The sequence below is a fragment of the Chaetodon trifascialis genome, chromosome 15 (genome assembly GCF_039877785.1).
Source record: "Chaetodon trifascialis isolate fChaTrf1 chromosome 15, fChaTrf1.hap1, whole genome shotgun sequence".
NCBI lineage: Eukaryota > Metazoa > Chordata > Actinopteri > Chaetodontiformes > Chaetodontidae > Chaetodon > Chaetodon trifascialis.
In genome coordinates, this window is record NC_092070.1 from 17,263,980 (window position 1) to 17,285,757 (window position 21,778).

General features: G+C 45.9%; 1 protein-coding gene across 2 annotated transcripts in view; it reads left to right on the forward strand.

Annotated features, from left to right (window-relative positions):
• The window catches only part of sdk2a (sidekick cell adhesion molecule 2a), an 81,697-nt gene that overhangs the window by 39,936 nt on the left and 19,983 nt on the right, over window positions 1-21,778 (forward strand). For both annotated transcript variants that reach the window (XM_070981815.1, XM_070981816.1), the window contains exons 2-17: window positions 5,177-5,336; window positions 6,954-7,060; window positions 7,344-7,491; window positions 9,661-9,794; window positions 13,332-13,443; window positions 13,879-14,069; window positions 14,297-14,380; window positions 14,492-14,686; window positions 15,239-15,355; window positions 15,564-15,731; window positions 16,173-16,275; window positions 17,068-17,244; window positions 17,503-17,639; window positions 18,357-18,504; window positions 19,721-19,861; window positions 20,228-20,409. In XM_070981815.1, coding sequence (XP_070837916.1) covers window positions 5,177-5,336; window positions 6,954-7,060; window positions 7,344-7,491; window positions 9,661-9,794; window positions 13,332-13,443; window positions 13,879-14,069; window positions 14,297-14,380; window positions 14,492-14,686; window positions 15,239-15,355; window positions 15,564-15,731; window positions 16,173-16,275; window positions 17,068-17,244; window positions 17,503-17,639; window positions 18,357-18,504; window positions 19,721-19,861; window positions 20,228-20,409 — 2,304 coding nt within the window. The remainder of the gene's footprint in view (window positions 1-5,176; window positions 5,337-6,953; window positions 7,061-7,343; window positions 7,492-9,660; window positions 9,795-13,331; window positions 13,444-13,878; window positions 14,070-14,296; window positions 14,381-14,491; window positions 14,687-15,238; window positions 15,356-15,563; window positions 15,732-16,172; window positions 16,276-17,067; window positions 17,245-17,502; window positions 17,640-18,356; window positions 18,505-19,720; window positions 19,862-20,227; window positions 20,410-21,778) is intronic.

Below are 21,778 nucleotides of genomic sequence, written 5' to 3' on the forward strand. Positions count from 1 at the left end.
TGCCCATTGACTGGCCTCCCGCTCCGTCTTCACTCCTAATTAAATCTCCATTTGTTGGCTGGATGCTACTGCTTCTAATTGTGTTGCCGTAGCTTCAGATAGACACACAGGTACGCCCACGCACACGCGCACACACACACATACACACAGGGCCCATAGCGAGTGGGATACCAGACACGTCACCGCGGTACATTACACCTCAATTAATCACATCAATTACGCATCAATTAACCCGTGGCGATCCGCTAAACACAGCTGGGATGCAGGCAGCATTTCATCTGCAGCGACCTGGGGACTTTTTCTGCAACATCAAAGCAGACGCATCATCAAAAAGAAAAACATTTTAGACAGCTTAACATGAAAATCCATATTTCTACTTCATCTCCTCCTGTGAGCAGTGAGCATGACTCTATGAGCTTTTAAATGCTTGTTACTTGGGCCATGAAGTCTATATTGCCACACATAGATACCAAGGGAACTTGCACAGTGCGTAGTCGCACTAACTGCTGCACAAACATGTTCTAGAGGCTATAAATAATTGGGGGGGGGGACATCGAGCTGTGATGGACTGGCCCTCAGATGCAGCATGCAGATGCTGATCCATGGGCCATTTCTCTAAATGAATGTAGGGTAGATGGAGGCTCTCCATCTACCCTCCCTGTCTTTCAGGCCTGGCTTGCTTGTTTGGCTTCGGCTATAATGGGTCGCTTCACCTTGCTGCCTAGTGTTGGAGGACAGCCCCCCCACCCCCACCCCCTCTCTCTTTTCTCGTCTTTTCCCCCCCTTCTCAGTAGCTCACCTCATCCTGCCTCCACATCACATCTCCATCTCTCTTTGTTTTCGTCATTAAGCCCTGCGTTTCCCTCACCATCTGTTTCGCCGTCACTCTGTCTTCCTCCTCTCTGTCTTTTCTTGTTCGCTCTCTTTTTTAATCCCCGCCCTGGTGTCCGCCTGTTTTCTGACTCACCTAAGTGATGGAGTGTAAATCGGTGGGGTGCCTGTTGTCACGGTGACAGCAACTTGTGACAGAGTGACAGATGAGCCTGACCTTCAGGACGGGCCGTGTTTTCACCGGGTGGGTGGGCGCCGGTGTGCGTTTGTTAAAACAGCTTCATGCTCTGACCCAAATGTTTCATCTCAACTTGTGGAGCAACAGATGAATCGTAGAAGACAACTCAGTATGAATGTGTGCGTGTGCTTGTTGTGCATGTGTGTATCCATAGGGGGGGGTGTTTCATCAGCTTTTAGAATGCTTTTAACCCTCCTCCACCAACCCCACAATCAGCACCCTTTCACCAACCCATTACTAGACCAAGGCCACTGCCATGACTGCTGCATGACCCCCATCAGTGAGGCTAACCATGACCCATCTTGCACGTTAAAGTCCAATTGGAGAGGCTAAATGATAGCTCTAAATTTTCCTGCATGACATGAAGCACCACGAGGTGGACGGGACGTGGTCGGTGGAGCAGGGAAGTTATGTGCATATGTATGCGTGTGCATGTCTGTCTGGGAATGAGGTGAGGTAGAATGAGTGAGAAATAGATGGAGGGCGAAAGGATAACAAGCGAGTAGACCTCTGAACGTTTCGACAAGCAGGGGCTCCACTTTTATCGCTGCATCTCTCAGTGATACAGTAGTGCCAAATGCCAGCTAGGATATGGTTACGAAGGCTCAAACACAGGTGCCTGAGGATTAAACAGAGGGCAGGAAGAGCTCCCTGCTGTTGGAGGGGAACAGGGGTAAGGAGCTGAGGCACAAAACAAGCAGGAAAAAAAATGCAAGACAAAAGTCGAATGTGAACACGGTCTGTGTGATTGCGTGCCAGCATGGTGTAATGTGAGCACAATGGGTCTAGGTTTATAAAGCTGCCCCAGCGCCTGTGGTCTTTGTCTCACAGCCATTAAAATTCTGTGTATGCAGCAGGGGACCCGGCTGGAGCCATGCCACCATTCAACCTCAGCTGTCAGGTTAGAATAAGGTGTTTTTATATCTGTGGTGAATGGGCTGTGGAGGTGTAGCTTGACTGTTGGGGGGGCAGCTGCAGCCACATTAAAGCCCTCCTGGTGCTCCCATGCCTGTTTTGGGTCTGACCCATTTTGGTTGGCTTTTATCTGTCCTCATAGTGCTGCAGGAATGCCTGGTCCAGAAGGACTGCCCTCTAGGTTTCCATCTGGATTTGGAGCCTGCAGCAGGCGCTGCTGTGCACCTGCCAAACCCACCACCCTCCCTTTGTTCATTACTGGGATGGAGGAGGCGACAGTTCTTCGTGGCCAGCGCTCTTCCGTCTCGTCCTCCCTCCATCCTCGTCTCTAGCAGAGAAGACGTCAGCTTTACCTTGACACAGGGCAGCCAGTCAGCCGCAGTCAGATGGACACATGTCGTCCAGTCATCGACTTGCTGCGTGTTTGTGTCGACAAGCATGTGTGTAAATAAACGTGTCCCGCAAGTGACAGTGCTCTAAAACGAGATGACACCTGAGACAAATTATGGATCGCATTAGATTGGAGGCAAACGCATCAAGCTGACATATTAGTGACAAGAGCAATTGCATTGAGCTGCCACTACTGTACGTACTGTATGGACCTTTGTGCTGAGAAATATCACATCAGCATGAACAAAATAAGACATTCCCACGCTGACGTACACGTACAAACTGATTGAATGACTGTACTCTCAGAACTCATCCGCAGTTGCTGATGAGTATCCGAAGAAAAAAAATATAAAAAATATCAGAAGAAACACGGAAACCACACTTTAAACACACTGTGTCTACCACAGATAGAAACATGCATCAGCGGCGTTTGACCTCAGAGGTTCCCTGTGAAGATCAAAAGCACAGTGATGAAGAGGAAAGGGGGGAATGAGGGTCAGACAAGAGGTTCTCTGTTGGAAACTCATTAGATCTCAGAGCCCAGTGTGCAGAGGAACTGGTCCTATCTTCCTTCAGCAGTAAGAACTGTCAGCGGTCAGTGACCATTTAAGTTCTGACTGAGTCTCGAAGAGAAGAGCACTTCAGTTGTGTTACATGGGGAGCAATCTGTGTAACAATCTTGGGTTTAGCAGCATGGAAGTAGATTTCCGTGGTTTATGTGATGTTAAACAATGGCTTTTCTCTCTATCTGGATTTGTTCCTGAAAATATACACTTCGCTGTAAATGTAAAATTGGTCACAAATGCCGCCATGTTGGGGGAAACAGGTAACCACACTGGTGATTGCTGTGCGCTCAATGCCGTGTTCCACAATTTCACATGGGTAACTTGGTAGTATGCATGTTCCTTGCCTTAGAGACAATCACTGTGTGAGTCTGGGTTTGGTGTGTGCAGGTCTCTAATGGTGGCTTGTTGATAGCTGCATTGCTAAGTGCATGATGCCACCAAGCTGGAAGTGGATGGATGTTGACTGTGTACGTGAGTTCAGGCATAAGTGAATGTTTTGGGATTGTGTGTGTACTTGTGTGCTTTTTTTTTTTGTGTGTGTGTGTGTGTGTGTGTGTGTGTGTGTGTGTGTGTGTGTGTGTGTGTGTGTGTGTGTGTGTGTGTGTGTGTGAAGTACAGATGCATTTACCAGTGGATGGAATTACAGCAAAGCCACCTCTGCCGCGGCTAGTGTTGGGGAGGAAAATAGTGATGGCTCCTCCATTTGGGCTCAGACAGGGATCAGTTTCAAGGGCCTGTTGGGTTTGACTGTTTGTTTTTGGAGAAGTCCATGCAAAGGTGGTAGAAAGAACAGATTTGCCTGGAGTATTGTTGTCGCCCAAAAATGAAAAAGTAAGGTTTTGAAAACAGAAAAGCGATGAGATGGCTGTTGTTTGCTTGCCTCCTTTTATGAGTGGTGTGTTTGTGGGTTATTGATAGGGGAGTAAGCTGCAGCTTTCAAAGGGATATTGTGTGCCCCGGTGTGTATGTGTGCGTCCCGCTATCTGCTGTGTGTGTGTGTGTGTGTGTGTGTAAGTACACAGTGCACGCATGGCTGCTTGTGTGAAACACAGAGGTGCACAGTCATTCTTTTATTTACAGTTTCAATCAGGTTCAATTTTCCGTATCCCCTTCCTTGCTCAGCAAGGCCGGCTGCCCTCGCATTCACCCAGTTCCACCACACCATCATCTGCATTTACCACCATAAATCTTGGGTGCAAACTTGCGCATGATTGTGGAGAGAGAGAGAGGCTCCAGTAATCAGCCATGAGAGAGTGAGTCAGCTAGTGTGGTAGACCAAGAACCAGGCGTGCTCCAGGCCTTGGCGGCTTACTGCAACTATTAATACAGACTTTAATTAGCCCGCCACAAACACTGGCACAATCGGCTCAGTGTCGCCTGTGGCTGGTGAGGCAGACAGATCAATAGGTCTGATCATGCCTTTTTCATCAGCTCAAATGAAAGCACTTTGTCTCCAAGCTCAGCCCTGGACCTTGCGCTTCACCTTAAAGGCTTTCTGGGGCTGCACTCGCTGTGTGCAGTGTTGCGGATGGGGCCTGTATAATCTGGCTGCATTAGGGAACTATAAAGATAAATGAAGGGAGGCACAGAGCATAACTCATCCTGTCAGAGAAGGGGGTTTAAGGCTTGGAAACTTTGTGTTTTCTAAAGCAGCCCCTACCACCCCCACCCCCCATGGCTTCCCAGTTCCACCCTCTCTCTTCCTCCTACTTGCCTGCGATCTTTTTTGTTGTTGTTGTGCACAATCTCAACTGGATTTTTCTCCATCTGCTTTCTGTCTGTTCCCCCTTCCCTCCTCTCTCAATCTCCCTCTGCCTCCCTGTCTCTCTCTCCCCATCCTCTTTTACTGATCTAGAGGTATGGAAGTGTTCATTTACACTTCCTCTGCTGCACAAATTGCTCGTCTACCTCTTTGCCAGTGCATTTCAAATGAAATAAAAACAGTAAGCTGCTTGTGCAGTAACAACTTATTCCACACGCTTTTTGGCAGGCTTCTCTGTTGACCTTCAAGTTCCCAATCAGTGCCGAAGAAAAATGGAAATAGCTTGTTCTGAAGTCCTCATTTCCTGTGAATTGCTGGAATTGTGTTGTGTGGCTGCCCACAGGATGTCTGAATCACTGCCCTTTTTCCCAACTACCCCCTCTCACTGCTTCATGTTCTTTTATCCCATCTCCTCCTGTCTTTTTATAATCGCCCTTACTTTTTTCCCCTTCCTTCTTCCTCTCTTTCCAGTAGACGATGTCCCACCTTATTTTAAGATGGAGCCTCCTCAGACCCAGGTTCACCTGGAGGGGAACCGCCTGGTCCTAACCTGCATGGCGGAGGGCAGCTGGCCCCTGGAATTCAAGTGGATCTACAACGGTACCGAGCTCACACGGTTCTCCTTGGAATACAGGTGAGGAACACAAGCCTGCCTGCCAAAACTGATTCTATTATCTTTTTTTTTTTTTCATTATTATTATTATTCATCAACTATAATTAGCTTACTACATGAGGACATTTTAGCAGCATTTAATTGTAACTAATAGCTCAATCACTCATTTTTATTCATATTCGAGACTCATTTCTATGGATTTATTCAGGACTGATTTGGCTGCATGTCTCCCTTGAGACATAACATCTTGTGTTCAGGGGATTGTCAGATTTATTCTGATTTATATCTAACACTGCTTTCAACATTCAGAGATGGTGTTAGCAGATAACTCTTCTTTTCCCTCGTGCTGTTTGCTGAAACCATCGTTGCTGCAACAAAATGGCACAATGCATATTTTTCTGATTCAGATCGTACAGTGTGGGTGGCTTTGCTATGTCAGCAATAAGATGCTGTTTCACTGACTGTGGAGTTCCTACTGGGCACTTTCTATTACACACTTCAGCCTCTAACCACAGTGCTGAACAGTTCGAGTAACTGCACAGAGTGTGGCAAGAGAAAGCCCCAGCCTGTGCTAACAAGGCCACTCGTGTGTGTGTGTGTGTGTGTGTGTGTGTGTGTGTGTGTGTGTGTGCGTGCGTGCGTGCGTGCGTGCGTGCGTGCGTGCGTGCGTGCGTGCGTGCGTGCGTATGCATCAAGATGCCCATTTGTACATGTACTGTATGCTTGTGTGCTGGTGTGCCGGCATGTGAGCTCACAGGTCTCAGTTGCAGTCCACAGTGAAAGTCAATTTCTAGTCTGTCTCGTCGCCTAGACGTGGACAGACACACTCTCAGGTGGTATTGTCTGATTGCTATCACTACCCCTGCCCCCCTCCTCCCTGTACACACCTTACCCTCCACATCTGTCTTACACCCTCTCTCACATTACCCCTTCTCCCCCTCGGCGTCTTCTTCTTTCCCTGTCTTTCCTCAGCATTTGGCTGTGCTCTCACGTGGCTTAGTCTCTGGGTTGGCTTTACAGGCCAGCCCTCTGCTTGTTATTCTTCACCAGCCCTGATCAAAGAGGAAAACTGGAATCCATTTAATCAGACCCCCCCCATACCCCCACCCCCACCCTGAATTGCAGTGCAGGGGGAACATGGCAGGGGCGGACTCCGCACTCCTAAGTGGCTGTAGCAAACCAATTAAAGAGGACTCGGCTTTAGGTTATCTATAGCTCGCATTTCACACACACCATTTAACATGAATGCACATCAGGGGACTGCCAGAGCTGTGGCTGCCCAGGACTAACATGTGAGAGGTGCTCATATGATTTGATTCAACTGACTGAAGATGCAGGATAGCAATGAGGCTTTGTCCTGCCACACTCTTGTCTTTGCTATTCGCTCCACGGTTAGCCATAAAATAACTTCACAATCCGCTATCCTGAACTGCGTCAGCACCAAATCACACTTCAAGGCCCTTCTGTTGGCTACTCTAAGGGGAGCGCCATTTAAGCCGTGTTTCAGGTGCCCAATGAAACATCTTGATTAATTTAGCATCTTGAGTGTGGGGGATAAAAGCGTCAAGATGACAAATGTCGCTGTCTGTCATGCTGATGATGACTAATGGCACTTTGTGTTGTGTGTGTGCCCATTAGGTACCTGATCCCCTCGCTGGACCGAGCGCACGCTGGCCACTACCGCTGCATTGTGAGAAATCGAGTGGGTGCCATAATGCAGTGCAGCACTGAAGTGCAGGTTGCCTGTAAGTGTGGGTTTCTTTCTATACATCCCCGGTTCTTACAGATTAAGGGGGAGACAGTGTTTGTCTTAAAGACTTGTGATGCACGGTATGTGGATGAGTCACTCTGAGTAAAGGAGCTTAGGTTTTGAAAGGTATTAAATGTGGTAATAATGACAATTCTTCTTTTTCATCTTCTTTGTCACTGGCATGCGTTTCCAACATGTTGGCAACATTTTTCATTCTAGTATTAATATTTAATTTTCTTTGTCTTCCCCTCTTACATGCTTTTTTTCATTTTGGCTAGACATGGGTGGTTTTGTGGAGGGTGAGAGGTCTCAAACCGTATCCCAGGGTGAGGGTGCTCTCATCCACGCACCACGGATACACAGCTTCCCCAGGCCGCAGATCACCTGGTTCAGAGATGGGCGGAAGATTCCCTCCAGCAGCCGCATGTAAGTCGACTTTCATCTCAGCTCGGCTTGTTGGGTGCGAGGAGAGCGCCTGTGACTGGTGTGTTTCTGCTCGCGTCCGAGCTGCTGGCCAAGGCTGAGCTGCCGAAGCAGAATATCTTTCACTCCGAGAAGTTCAATACCGCGTGCAGATTTTCTCCAATCCTCCTCACACCATGCTCAAGTTGAGCAGAGTGGTTGATGAGCGAATTTTGGCGCAGGCCCTGTGTTCATCATTGAATCACTTCTGAGTGATAAAGCGGGTTATTATATCGCCCCTATTGACTTTGCAGGCAGAATGATTGAAGGGTAGAGATAGAGCAGGCAGCAGGGGAACCAATTAGACAAAATTGGACAAAAGGCCTCAATTGATGATATGTTTGACTGACAGCACTCACCCCTGGGTGGATTTATGTGCGGGGGGGTGTGTGTGTGTGTGTGTGTGTGTGTGTGGGCTTACTTGCATGTGGTAAGAATCTGTGTAAGGCTGTACTACTGTGAAGGTAATCACCTGAGATTAATTTTGCCATCCAGACAGACAAATAGAGGAAGGCAGTACACAACTCCTCAGAAACCACCTCTTCATCTGTTATTCAGCGGCGAGTTCTACCATGTTGCAGCTGACATGAAGACTTTCAAGTTGCATGCTCTCGCTTGATGAATGGATTGTTGTGTGCATCCTCCGCCCGCCGGCCTGCAGGAACACACCACAAGCAGATGGAAATTGTAAAAAAAAAAAAAAATTCAACCCCTTCCATGAACGTTTCGACCGATTCCAGGCCTGGTTACTACGCCGCTGACTCTTATCACAAGTGAAACGGTGGAGCTTTGCTCTGTGACGATGAGAGGCACTGACAGGACACTCTGCATTTACTGCTTGTTTGCTCGCTTTGCGTCAGGCCACATTGATATTCACAGGCGCGTGTGTATATTGGTGTTTGCGTGTTTGTATAAGTGTCTGTTGACTCGGTTAGAGCCACGGCTCCTAATTGTCCAGGAGTGTGTCTGTGTATCCCTCCCCGATCAGGCAGATGCCAGCAGACACGAAGAGTCTAATCTGGCCGCGTGCTTAGCGTCAGATCTCATTTAATGGCGCCCTCTCAAACGTTCGAGACCATCAGCCTAACCAGCGTTTAGCCGCTCTCAAGGCTGCTGGGATGCAACAGTCACAGAAATGATTTTGAAGGAATAGATTGGTATTTTTCAAGCCATTTGCTAACGTGCAGTTTTTTACACTTGACCATCATTTTTCTTGTGTTCTCTGTAGCTTGTCATAATTACTGTAATGTGGGAGAAATCAAAAATCTATTTCAAGCCTAAAAGAACCTCCATAGATGAGCCAGGCTAATATTTTATACTAAATTAATGACTTTGTGTGCTTATCCTTTTAGCATCTGTCTGTTGCAATTATTCATCTGTATATAATGGGGCAGGTTGCACAACGAAGAGCTTTGACTGTGGCTTTCATCTAACAGCTATACTTCAAATGCGCAGACAAGTTTATTAGTTGCACAAAGCTGTTGCGGGACCAATTATTTGTCTGGATATATTAAGGCTCTTTTCCAGGATGGTATTTCACAAGATCAGTCTGACTTAACCTAACTTATCTAAATGGCGATTAAAATGAAAGAAAACTTTGTACTTGTACCAAGTACTGCAGGAACAGGGTATGAAATAACCAGAGAAACTCTGAGCATTTCCATTAAAACACTGTGGTACCTTCTAGACGGAAGAGCTCATAAAAATTGGTTTTGTGTGCTTCTTTGCAGATATAATTTATATGTGTGTGTATGTGTGTGTGTGTGCGTGTGCTAGTGTGTCAATTTACCCTCAGGATTTATTGACTGTGAGAAACAACTACTCACTGGTTTTAATGATGTGAGTGTGTCTGTGAGCTCGTTAATGTGCGCATGTGTGCAGGGTTCGGGGGTGTGTTGGGGGACAAATCTTGAAATGCAGCACCAGTGGACTGGGGATGTATGATTAATTGGAAGCCAAAATGGTGACCCCAATTTGATTTAACTACATTCAACACTACCTAAAGCTGTTTGTGTCTTTATTAGGGGAAGGTTGAGGTTAAGTGGGTGTCACGGGAGTGAGTGTGAGCCAATGCAGCGTCCTTAAAAGTATGCTGAACTGACGTGTGAGTGTGGTGTGCGTGAATGTTTGCAGTGCCATCACCCTGGAAAACACGCTGGTCATCCTGTCCACTGTGGCGCCTGACGCAGGACGTTACTACGCCCAGGCGGTCAATGACAAGAATGGGGAGAACAAAACCAGTCAGCCCATCACGCTCACAGTGGAGAGTAAGTACACATGCATCTGCACACATTTATGCAAGACTTCCTCGCAGCAGATTGTTTGGGCACTCAGCAGATTGCGTTAACAGGTTGTTGCAAAGGCAAAACTGGATGTATTCCCCATATTCCTCAACACTTGAATGCACATATTCAATCAGCACAGCAGCTACACAACAGGTGGCTTGGCAGAATCAGAGATAGCGCCCTCTACTGGCGCGCCCCTTCATCATATCACTCCCTTCTGCCATTTCTTCTATCTGTCCAGCAGGCGTAATCATACCCATTACCTTCACCACAATAGTTGTCCTCTTGTTCCGCAGTCCTCCTCTAACCTCTGGCTCAAGCAGTGAATTATACGCTCATAAGATGTGTTTTAGGTAGAGCTCCAGCAGCACCTCTCTGACTCACTGGAAGTAAGGGCCCATAAAGTGGACCTTCAGTTTAATCGCTCCCCACAAAAAGCAGATTTATGAAAATGACACTGAGCGAGCGGGGAGTGATCAAACATACGCACACCCACTCAAGCACACACATCAGATTAGAAGGTCGGCCTCACTTATAAACAAAGCATGCTCACCACTTCAAATAAGGGTCCGCGTTGCCTGTGCAAGCGTGGTTGCGTGCTAGTCCCTTTCGCCGTTACTTACTTTGATCAAAACAAACTCAGTGTTTCTCTGCTCACTACGAGCGGCCAATTAAAGGCGCCACCAAGTGTATTTTCTGACTGGCTCTGAAGATAATGTTTATGATACTATGTGCTACACATAGCCACCTTTGATAAAAGATAAAACATATTATTTGTATTATTTATCTGAGCCTGGTTTGGACTATCTTATGAGGATTTTAGCCAGTTCACGTTTGCACATTTTCAGTATCAGCGTCCTGCTGGCTCCAGCATCTGCTCATCATATCATTAATACAGTGTTTGCAATTCAATGCGCATGACGCAGCAATCTGCGGGGACCAGATATCGCGGAATATCACTGAATCTGGCCTCGTGGATCACACAACTGCATTTCGCATCTGAAAGTCAATAAGCTTTTTAGAGCTGCATTTGTTCATTTTAGCAAGTCTGTGGAGAAAAGACGGAAAAGATATGCAGGAGAGGGAGCGCGTCGCTCCAAAGGGAACATACAAATGAGACAGAGCTGAGTCAAAACTGACATTGGTTAATGCTCCAGCTGGGCAGACATTTTGCCTTTTGTTTTATTCTTCAGAGTGTGAAATTCACAACAGTTGACTTGGGCTTACAATTGTCTTTGGAGAAACGCAAACAATATGGTGACATTAGGAGCTTGAATTTGCTATGCAGGTCATCATGTTGTTTACTTTGCCCATTTAATTAGGAGATTACACACTTGAGGTATTCTCAACACTGAGTGTTTATGCACTGCAATACATTAATTAGTGTCTGCCAAGAAGCCAACCATGTCTTCTAGAAAATAAAATGAGTTATTTGACAAGTCAAATGGATTCCCACTTTTCACTGGCAAACATAGACAACGTTCCATAATGTCGAGTTTAATTCCACAAACCAATTGAGTTTGGATATTTGCGCAAAACTGGAAAGCATTTCATTAAATAGATATTAAAGTGCAACTACTATCATATTTTTTTAACAGCTCCCATCATCAGTTACAATTAATAAACCTTTCATAGATTATTGTCGTTATTGTTGTTTATACTGCTGCCAATTAGCGACTGCAGGGACTTTGCTTATTCTTCATCTCATGCTCCTCGTCTCAGAACAGGAATATTAGTGCTGATAGAGTTCTTCTTCTTCGCTCTCCATCCATCACTTCTTCTCCTTCTCCTCTCCACATCAACGTCTTCTCTACTGAGTGTGTCAGGCGGTCAGAAACCCACACCGATCAAACTTTCAACATAATCTCACCCATTAATTAGGCAACAAATATTACACAGATCAGTCAGATGCCTGTAATCTTACATTTCAGCCAATAACTCCTGATCCCAGTGATTTAGATTTTTCCTCGTAAATCCTTAGGACCTCGGCGAATCATTGCAACCTGTTTAATTTCATCTTTTTCAGTTTGTGGACTCCTCTGATGACTTGACAGCAAGCTGTTCTAGATGGACAGATTGATCTTCACTACGCTAATTAATAATAATGTCAATAATGCCCTCAAGATGATGATAATTGCAACACCATGATGGAATGAGCCTTGCAAAATTTAATCTTATTACATACAGTATCAATCAATGTCTCTTTAAAAAAAAACAAAAAAAAAACACATTTGTCTGTTTCAATTTGTCAGGGTCAGGGGTCACCTTTTACCTGTTTAATATACTCTCTGGTGCCATGAGGAATCATGTGTGGCACCTGTGTTAATGTTTGCTCTGAGGTTAATTCAAATGCTGCAATTTAAAAACATTAAATGCATTCTTCAAACGCTCCAGCAAAATGTCAGCCGCAGCTTAATGTGAGTTTGTGCTTGAAGTGGTAAAATCATAGTTAGCAGTGTCCAGATTATCAGCTAAAAACGCTGCTTTTAAATCCATTTGGCACCTTATTGTCTGCTGTGGACATTTGTAGTCAAGGCTGTGCTTTACATTGATTTTAAAATGTAAATCTCAGCCTTGTGTGTTTATGTTATAAAAAAGTATTCATGCTATGCGAGCCCCACAAAAAAAAAAAAAAAAAAATCTAGCTCCACGGGCAGAACTGTTTAAAAGTATTGTTATAGCAACTTTTTCAACATTCTGTATTAAACTGGGTTTTTTAAAATTGTGAAATAATGATTTTAAACTCTCCGGCTGGAGAGCTGGAGACTTGAATGAAGCAATCAAATGGAGAGCAGAACCAAACAGCAATAACCCATCAGGTGGGCCGCTCCAACATTCAGGCAGTATTTGTGGAGGAAGCGTTGCCATTACACTGCTGAGATTCCACAAAAAAATGGGCCTTGAAAGGCTGTGATTTACAGTGAGGTAACAGAATAGCAATAATGATAATAAAAACTTGATTAGGCACCCTATTAACCCGGCGTAGCCTTGACAGAAACTCGCACCATCTCACGCATGCATACAGTACACACCGTAAACGCGCAATCACTCAAACACATACAAGCGCACAGGTCCATGCCTGTACTCCAGGGAGGTGGGGGAAAATGAGATCAGATTCAGAGAGAGATCACTGATTGAGGGCAGTGAATCGATGGTTGGCTGGAGGCTCCGTGAAACCCGTGAGTGATGGTGCTGCATTTAATCGCCTTTTGTGTTTGTCTCAATTATGCTACATAATGGCTTCTAACACCTGGGCTAACACCGTGCTCAGGAAACTCTGTGTGCACTAGAACAGGGATCTAAAGTAAAGACAGGGGTGTTAATAGTTGGGTGATAGCATGCTGGCTACCTGCTGGTGGTAGTGGCAGACTGTCAGTCTCTATGTCAGGATCCAGTCACACCCAATTGGCCATATCAGGCAGATGCACAGGTTTAATCTGAAGGCTGCGTATAGTTTATAGATTTTTTTTTTTTCCACATTTTTCTATCCACCTCTATGCGTTTCTGTGTATGTGATAGATGTGGGAGGACCTGCCGACCCCATCGCCCCGTCGATCATCGTCCCCCCGAAGAACACCAGCGTAACCGTGGGGAGAAACGAGGCTATCATGGAGTGCGTTGCCAATGCAAGGTACATTTTTAACACGTACGCACATGGACGCCTCGGAAAAGCACAAATGCAAATACAAATAGGCAGACATGCACACATTATGAAAAAAAACTTCCGCCTTCTCTCACCTTCACATCTGATATTTTGTGATTTGAATGAATCTTGAAATCTTTTGTTTGAACATGATGGAAAAGTATTTTGTACGTCTCTCATTTTGTACCTCGCCTCCATTCTTCCCTTTGATTCAAGGCTTCACTCTGTTCTCCTTGTCTTGCGCAATCCCAGCCCTGAATTTTGACTATTATCTCCTATTCAAAGACTTAATCAGAATGACAGATGTATCCCATTGCTCCCTCAATGCTCCGTAACCTTGAAACAGAATATGAATCCGTATTAAAAACCACACTCTCTATCTCTTGCTCTCTTTTTTCTCCGTTTCATCTTTTTCTCCTCCAGACCTCTCGTCAAAATGAGTATTACTTGGAAGAAAGATGGTGCAGTGGTCAATACGGGGATCCGAGATTTCGGCCGTAGATTGGTCATCAGTTTGCCTGCAGTCAGCGATAGCGGCTACTACGAGTGCGAGGCGTCTCTCCGCAGCAGCAGCGTCCCCTCAGTCACTGCCGGGGCCTTCCTACATGTTCTTGGTAAATAACCCACAGCTTAACCTCGCACACAGCAGCTGAGCCTACATTATCCAAATATTGCATCAGCTTGCTAACCCCATGTTGAGAGAACATTTTATTGCCATTTTATACTTCAGTAATGGAGCTGATGTTTTTATCTGGGAGATTAAAAAAGTGCAAATGATTTGTGAGTTGTTTTTAAAGACTTTAATGGAGCCATGTTTCATGCTTTCTCTTCTTTCAAACAGAGTATCCTCTGTTTGTCAAAGAGCCTCCGAGTCACATCAGCGCAGAGATGGAGAAGGTGGTGGATATCCCCTGTCAGGCACGAGGTTAGTGCTGTTTGTTTTTCTGTGTGCTGTGCGGAAGAGCAAAAAGAATCAAAAGAACATGAGGGTTACGGTGACAAGAGGGGAAAAATTAATCCTCTCCTTCCTCTGCAGGCACACCGCAACCAGACATAGTGTGGTATAAAGATGCAGTGCCCATCAGCCCGGTAAAGATCCCCAGGTACAGGGTGTTGGTAGGAGGCAGTCTACAGATCAACGGTCTCCTGCCAGATGACACAGGGATGTTTCAGTGCTTTGCCCGCAATCTCGCCGGAGAGATCCAGACTAACACCTACCTAGCTGTTACAAGTATGTCCCCTTGAAAAATTTCCAAAGCTATCTGCGCGTCTGCTGCTTAATTCTGCTCATCTTCCCCTCTCTGTTCCCTCCCTTTTTTATTCTTAAATCCGCTCCACTGTTCTCCTTTCTAATCCTCTTTTCTCCCTCTCTCTGTCTTGCCTCCTACACCCATCTATCTATATATCTCTTTGCACTGACAGATTTGTCACCCTGGATGCTCGGGCAATTATTGGCTATTTTTGAATCAGAGAATGCGCAGGAGGAGCTGGGAGAGAGACGGAGGCTTGCCTTGTCAGATTCTCAGAGCTGTCCCTGAAAATGAGACCTGACAGCCGCCCCTTTTGTCAAGTCTATTAAGCTCTCAGCTGCCGTCTGCTTTATTAGGGAGAAAGCTGTTTATATCTCTCATTATCACCTCTGTCTCACCTGATTTTGTTTGCCTGTGTGTGTGTGTGTGTGTGTCTGTGTGTGTGCGTGTGTGTGTGTGTGTGTGTGTGTGTGTGTGTGTGTGTGTGTGTGTGTGTGTGTGTGTGTGTGTGTGGCTAACCCTGCCCCGCTCAGGTATTGCTCCCAACATCACTGCTGGCCCCTCTGACAGCGCTGTGATTGACGGCATGTCAGTCATTCTGCATTGTGAGACCTCGGGGGCCCCACGGCCAGCCATCACCTGGCAGAAAGGTGCGTGGGCTAACAGCGTGAGCCTCTGCGGGGGGGGGGGGGCTATGGAAAGGACTGAGCATATGCATTTTCTCCAAACAAGCTTTGCTTCTGTACTTTTGTTTCGTTGCTTTCCCTCCTGTTTGTTTCCCTGACATTTTTCCAATACCCTAATCTCTCTTTCTCCCCTCCACCCCATACCATCAATCACTTCCGCCCTTCCCTGCAGGTGAACGTGTCTTGGCCAGTGGTTCGGTCCAGCTGCCCAGGTTCACCCTGCTGGAGTCGGGCAGCTTGCTAATCAGTCCCTCCCACCTGTCTGACGCTGGTACCTACACCTGCATGGCCAGTAACTCCAGGGGCATTGATGAAGCTTCAGCTGACCTCGTGGTCTGGGGTAAGCACAACAAAAACTGGATACTATCTGCATATCATTCATGCTCCTTGCATCGTCTGGAAAATCCCTGCGCCTTCATTTTCTACCCTGTCTAGCACATGTGGAAGATGCTGCAAAGTACAAGCTAAACCATTGGAAGATATCGGAAAAAAAAGAAAAGAAAATCCTTCTTTTTAATCCATGACTTGTTTACTTGAAGATGCAGTAAGCCTGGTTCCTGGAGGTCATTGTCAAGATATTCTGACTATAGTCTAATGACTCATACGTGTACTTATAATCACAAATTCACATTTCTGCTCCCTCAAAGCCTTGCAAAATACTCCATCCAGTGGAAACCCTGTATGATTCACCCCATTTCAGGCACACGTTCAGTGAAAGATGAGACCGGCGAGCTGTGTTCAACCCGCTGTTCAAACAATAATATCCTCTGTGTGTTCACAGCACGCACCCGCATCACTAAACCTCCACAGGACCAGAGTGTCATCAAAGGGACCAAGGCTGTCATGACCTGTGGCGTGACCCACGACCCAAGTGTCACCATCAGGTAATGATTGCATCCACCTGCGATACATGTTGGAATTTTCTCAAATTTTGCAAATGTTATGAATGTCACACACAACTATTTCTTGATGCAACCCCATTCTAGAAAACAAGCTTGTCGCACTTAATTAGTTTACGAAATCGGCGAGAGATCTTATAGTGTTTATCCACCCTTAGACGACCTCCTATGGGAAGATTTTGAAACTCTAAGAGTCTGATTGAGGAATTAGTTCCTCACTCTTCAGACAGTCTTGAGCATGATAGACTGTGTGTTCACGCATCTGTCTCAGAGGGAGTGAAATGATGTCTGTGGAGCCCAGTGATTAGAGTGCCTGTCACCTGTGGGCCCACGGCATTGATCAGATCGGGGGGTAAACAGATGAATATGTAAACAGAGTAATAACTTCAGACAGCGCCTTTAATTAAACGCAACACAGAGGAGATTAGCTGGAAAGCCTGAACAGTCGCAATTAATCACCGGAGCTCTGAGTGCGTGCGCGTGTATGTGAGGAAGGGTGGCGTCCATATGTGCGGTTGGGTATGTGACAAGAAGAGAAATGTATGGAGGAGAGGTTATGCACTGTATGTGTGACAGAGAGAGATGGTTTTGAGATTCAAATCACTTTGAGGCCATCAGCCTCACGAGGCTTTTCATCGGTGTCAGCGCCTTCTGTGTTTTGCTCTATGAACTGACACAGAGCAAACAGATTTACTGTCACAACACGCGCAGTTACAGAGTGTTAAAGTGCACGAGTGTGTACGGGCTCTGACACACACATGTACGTATTACCTCCAGGTATGTGTGGGAGAAGAGCGGCGCGGTGATTGACGTGAGCACGTCGCCCCGCCTGCGGCTGGATCCCGACGGGACCCTGCACATCTCCCAGACGTGGTCGGGTGACATTGGAACATACACCTGCAGGGTGACCTCAGTGGGTGGCAATGACTCCCGTAATGCCCACCTCAGAGTCAGGTCTGCATATTTGCCTCTCCTGTCTTATCTTGCTGTCTGTTTTTTTCTCATATTTATGTCAGACCTGGACGTGATGGATGGGTGTTTTCTCCACCGTTGTGGTTTATCACTGCTCTCCTCTCTAATCCATCAAACCCTCTAATATTTACAATGCAAGGCTCTCGCTTTGGCTGTTTAATTCTGTTATTTGCTGCCTCTCTTGTCTGATTCTATTTCGCTATCTATCACTTTGTCCCTCACGCACAAATGTACATGCAGGCAGCTGCCCCACGCTCCAGAAAACCCAGTAGCAGTGCTGAGCGCCACAGAGAAGAGGGCCATCAACCTCACATGGGCCCAGGCCTTTGATGGCAACAGCCCCCTGATCCGCTACATCCTGGAGGTCTCAGAAAACAGTGAGTGGTTCAGTACGGTTCCCCATCACCGATGTGCCAACGTCACCATTAACACAGCGTGTTGCTGAGAAAATTGATGCATTTATTGTTTCTTGTTAGTCATTTTAGAGGCAATGCTCTTACTCCATACTCCCTGGAAATGCTCATTTGCTACACCAACTGTTATATTGTATTTCCATTGTGTCCCTTAAATTGGCAGTTTCGTCCTCTCTTGCCTTCTGCAATCAGTATAACTCAATAGCCTCACCTGCACGCTTCCTTGTGAATGATCAGGGGAACCAAATTGTGTTGATGGCCAATGCTCTTATCTTCCTTTCGCTTGATAAAATCAAAAAAGGGGAAACGCTTTTCACCCACAGAGAGTAAATCGTTCAGCCATTCCTCATCGTAGCTCGGGCTAACTGAGAAGATGACAACTCATTAAGAGGAAAATGAATCCGAGGATGCAGATGGGATCTGGTTTTTGGATAATTGAATTTCAATCTGATATTTAGAGGGAGTGTATACAAAATAAATGACTTGTTTTTTATCAGCTGCGATTTTATTACTGAAATGAAGCAATGGTGTGCAATAATCGTCAGGAATAACACTGAGCTTGAATTGGAGTCTGTAAGTGCTGAAGAGATCTTTCTCAAGAATGTAAATGCTCTCGCAAGGTCATTTACCGTTCACTCGCTGTTGCTCACAGCTGTGTCTATTCACTGTTCTCCATCCCAGATGCCCCTTGGACAGTGCTGCTGGCCAACATTGAACCAGAGTCCACCGGGGTTACTGTTGGTGGCCTCATCCCAGCACGTTCGTACCAGTTCCGCCTGTGTGCTGTCAACGACGTGGGCAGAGGCCAGTTCAGCAAAGAGACTGATCGGTTGGTGCTGCATTTAGCTTGCTCTGCATCGACTGAATATTAGAAATGTTGTTGCTAGTCTGTGTAACTTCATGCATGTGCTGCTCATGAGAACGGTGTTGCGCTACAGGGGGGCTTTCACAGCTCTGGAACAGCCTGTTCTTCCCCCTCGTCTTGGCAATTCAACAGAAAATCCTGTGATTATTTCCTGTAAGTCCACTTTTTTTTTCTTTTTTTTTCTTTTTTTGGTCTTCGCTCCTGTGGGAGGGAGTGAGAGATGAGCCAGCTTCAGGACCGGCCTTTTTCAAGATAAAACTGTGAATGAGCTGAAATTGCGCTTTGTGAAGACTTGATGGGTGCGCTGACCCGGCTTCATCGCTCTCCCTCCTATTAACTGTCTTTGCCATACTTCATGAGTAAAATACAGAGAGGCTTGAAAGAGGCAGAGCTTCACTCTGACTCAAATCTCAAGTAAATTCTCTTGACTAGCAAGTCATAATTATACAGCACACACACGCGCCCTGCACACACGCTCACAAGCACACACATTCTTAGCCCATCACAACTCACCTGAGCACGCTGCTGTCTGACCTTGTCCGCATCAACGCAACCCATTTCCCGCCATTACACCTGCAGCAAGGAACTCCCTCAAACTGAAAGCCATCACGCACCTTTTTGCACCACACACTCATTCACCGAGCTGAATTCCTGTGTGAATGTGCCCAGACAAGAGCGCACCGCAGGAGGGAGGCTGAGCGTCAGAGAGAGTGCAGGGCTTTTCTGAGGCATCTCTCGGGCACACCTCTTTGATCCTAAACACTCTGCTTCATCTCCTCCAGAGCAGTGCTCCGGTGCACTGGGAAGAAATCAAGATGTCATCTTAAATTGACTTAAGGGAAAAGTCTGCCTGGATCGCTCTTTCTTGTTCTTTTATATCTTTCTCTCATTCGTGCTGTCTCTCTATTGTGCTGCTCCATTTTCACCGAGGCCTCTTTGATCCTTGTCGTGCCACGGCTAGATGTCCCTCTGCGGACAGTATTACAGAGATTATGTTTTGGACAAAGACGCAGCCACACTCACTCCTTTCCTTTATGGAGTTCTAAAAAATACAAAAAATGGGTTTTATTATGATTTGATGTCTATGATGAAATGGGATAGAAATATGCAGAAACTCACGATAATTAATGCATGGTTTCACTCTTTGTCTCTTCTTTTCACCCCTCTTTTCCTTTCTCAGGCTAACTCTCCCCGAAGAGCCTCCCAGCGCCCCCCCTCAGACAGTCATCGCGAGCGGCCGCACCAATCAGTCCATCATGATCCAGTGGCAGCCACCCCCGGAGAGTCATCAGAATGGTCCACTCCAGGGCTACATCATCAGGTAAGAAGACCATGACAACCTGCCTAATTTCTTCCCAGGGATAGGTGCCTGTCTGGCCCAATGCCATTCAGAAGCGATAATAACTGTTATGTCAGCGCCTTTTCTTCCTCTCCATTTCGCTTCATTCTTGCTCACTGCCGCAATAGAATAATTGGTGCCAATTAAATACCTTCCTCTCCATTCATCTGTTGTCACCTCTCTTTTTATAACCGTTCTATAACTGTTCTGCATGACTTCTCTTCCATTACGACTCTCCCTCCCTCTCTTTTTTCCTTGAATCTGTGTTCTAATGTATTTATATTTATGTGCGTCTGTGTGGTCTGTCTCCCCCTCCCTCTGTCTATCAATTACTCCCTCTGCTGCCAGGTACTGTCTGTCGGGGCTCCCAGTTGATTGTCAGATGAAAAACATCACCAACCCAGACCAGAACAGTCTGCTCCTGGAGGACCTCATCATCTGGACCAACTATGAGATCGAGGTGGCAGCCTATAACGGAGCAGGCAGGGGCACCTATAGCCACAAAGTCACTGAATGGACACTGCAAGGAGGTGAGGCCAACACACAGGGCTTTACATCAAATACTGTGTATTCCCAACAGCGATCCGAGCAGCCGAGCTCAAGTTAAGGATTGTCTGCAAGCGCCACGTTATGAATTTCAACATATTTCCTGCAGCTTAGTTGCTATAAGCACAAGGCTTTATTTAGCTCTACAAGTTCCATTCATTACCTGCAGCCTCATCATGTTAGTCCCCTGGATAATGTTAAGCCTGCGGCGCAAAACTTGTGACAGATCCAATCATCTGTTTTTAACGATCAAATTAACAGTTGTACGGCCATGTTTTCTCCCCAGCACAGCTTTTTCCTAAATCCTCTGCCAACCTTGGAAAGGTGATTCACACACATTGTTAAGAAAACTACTTACCCTCGGCTCAATCAGAAGTTAGCATCTAGACTGCAGACAGCAGCAGCAGCAGCAGCAGCAGCAGGAGGGCTTTTAAAAGAATTTAAGATGGTCATGTAAGTGCTATTTGCCTCTCTGCACTGCTTATTTGTTTTTGTCAGGTTTAATGTAGGTAATTTCTCAATAAGTGCTGCAGTATTGTAGAGCAAATTGTGCGCAGACATGAGAATATACAGTAGCTCCATGAAAGCCTTTAAAAAAATCCGTCCAAGCTTTCACATCGGTTTTTGTTCAGATTGACTTTAATCCTATTGATTTTCGCTGTATTTTTGTATGATTTAATTTACCGATTTTATCTCCGCTGTTGGATTCTGAAGTAAAAACACATGCTGTAACTGAGGGTTTTTTGTGACTGCGCTACTTCACAGAAAAGAAAAATATTGATAGTGGCCACCTGGAGATGTTGGTCGATCTCTCTGTGCACATGTTCAATTGATTCTGCACATAAATTACCAGGTGACGATGTGTGTCAGACATACCTTTCGGTGCTGCCAAAGGAAGCTGCCTCGGTTGACTTCTTTCTCATTGTACATGCTGAGTAGTATAATTAGAACACACATTGTGAACTTTCCCCGGTGTCAAACAGCTACACATTTCTGTCACGGCCAGTGATTCCAACACCTTATGCTCCTTCTCTCCCTGTCTATTCAAAATCTTCAGAGGATGAAAGTGACACTTTCTGCTGTGAAATTATACCAAAGTCAAATCGAAGATTATTTTTGGCACCAAAGCCAAAGAGAGGATGCGTAAAAAGCCAAAGATTTAACAACGTAACTGTAAAAGTCACATTAACGTGCTGACTTGTTGTCCAGAAATATAGCTCAAATAAGATATATTGAATGCATCAGTGAGTTGAAAGGTTAATCTGTGTTTTTAGTACAACAATCCTGAATAACGCTCTCTTTACTGGCTTTCCTAAAAAGTCAATTCATAGATTACAGTGCGTTCAAATTGCT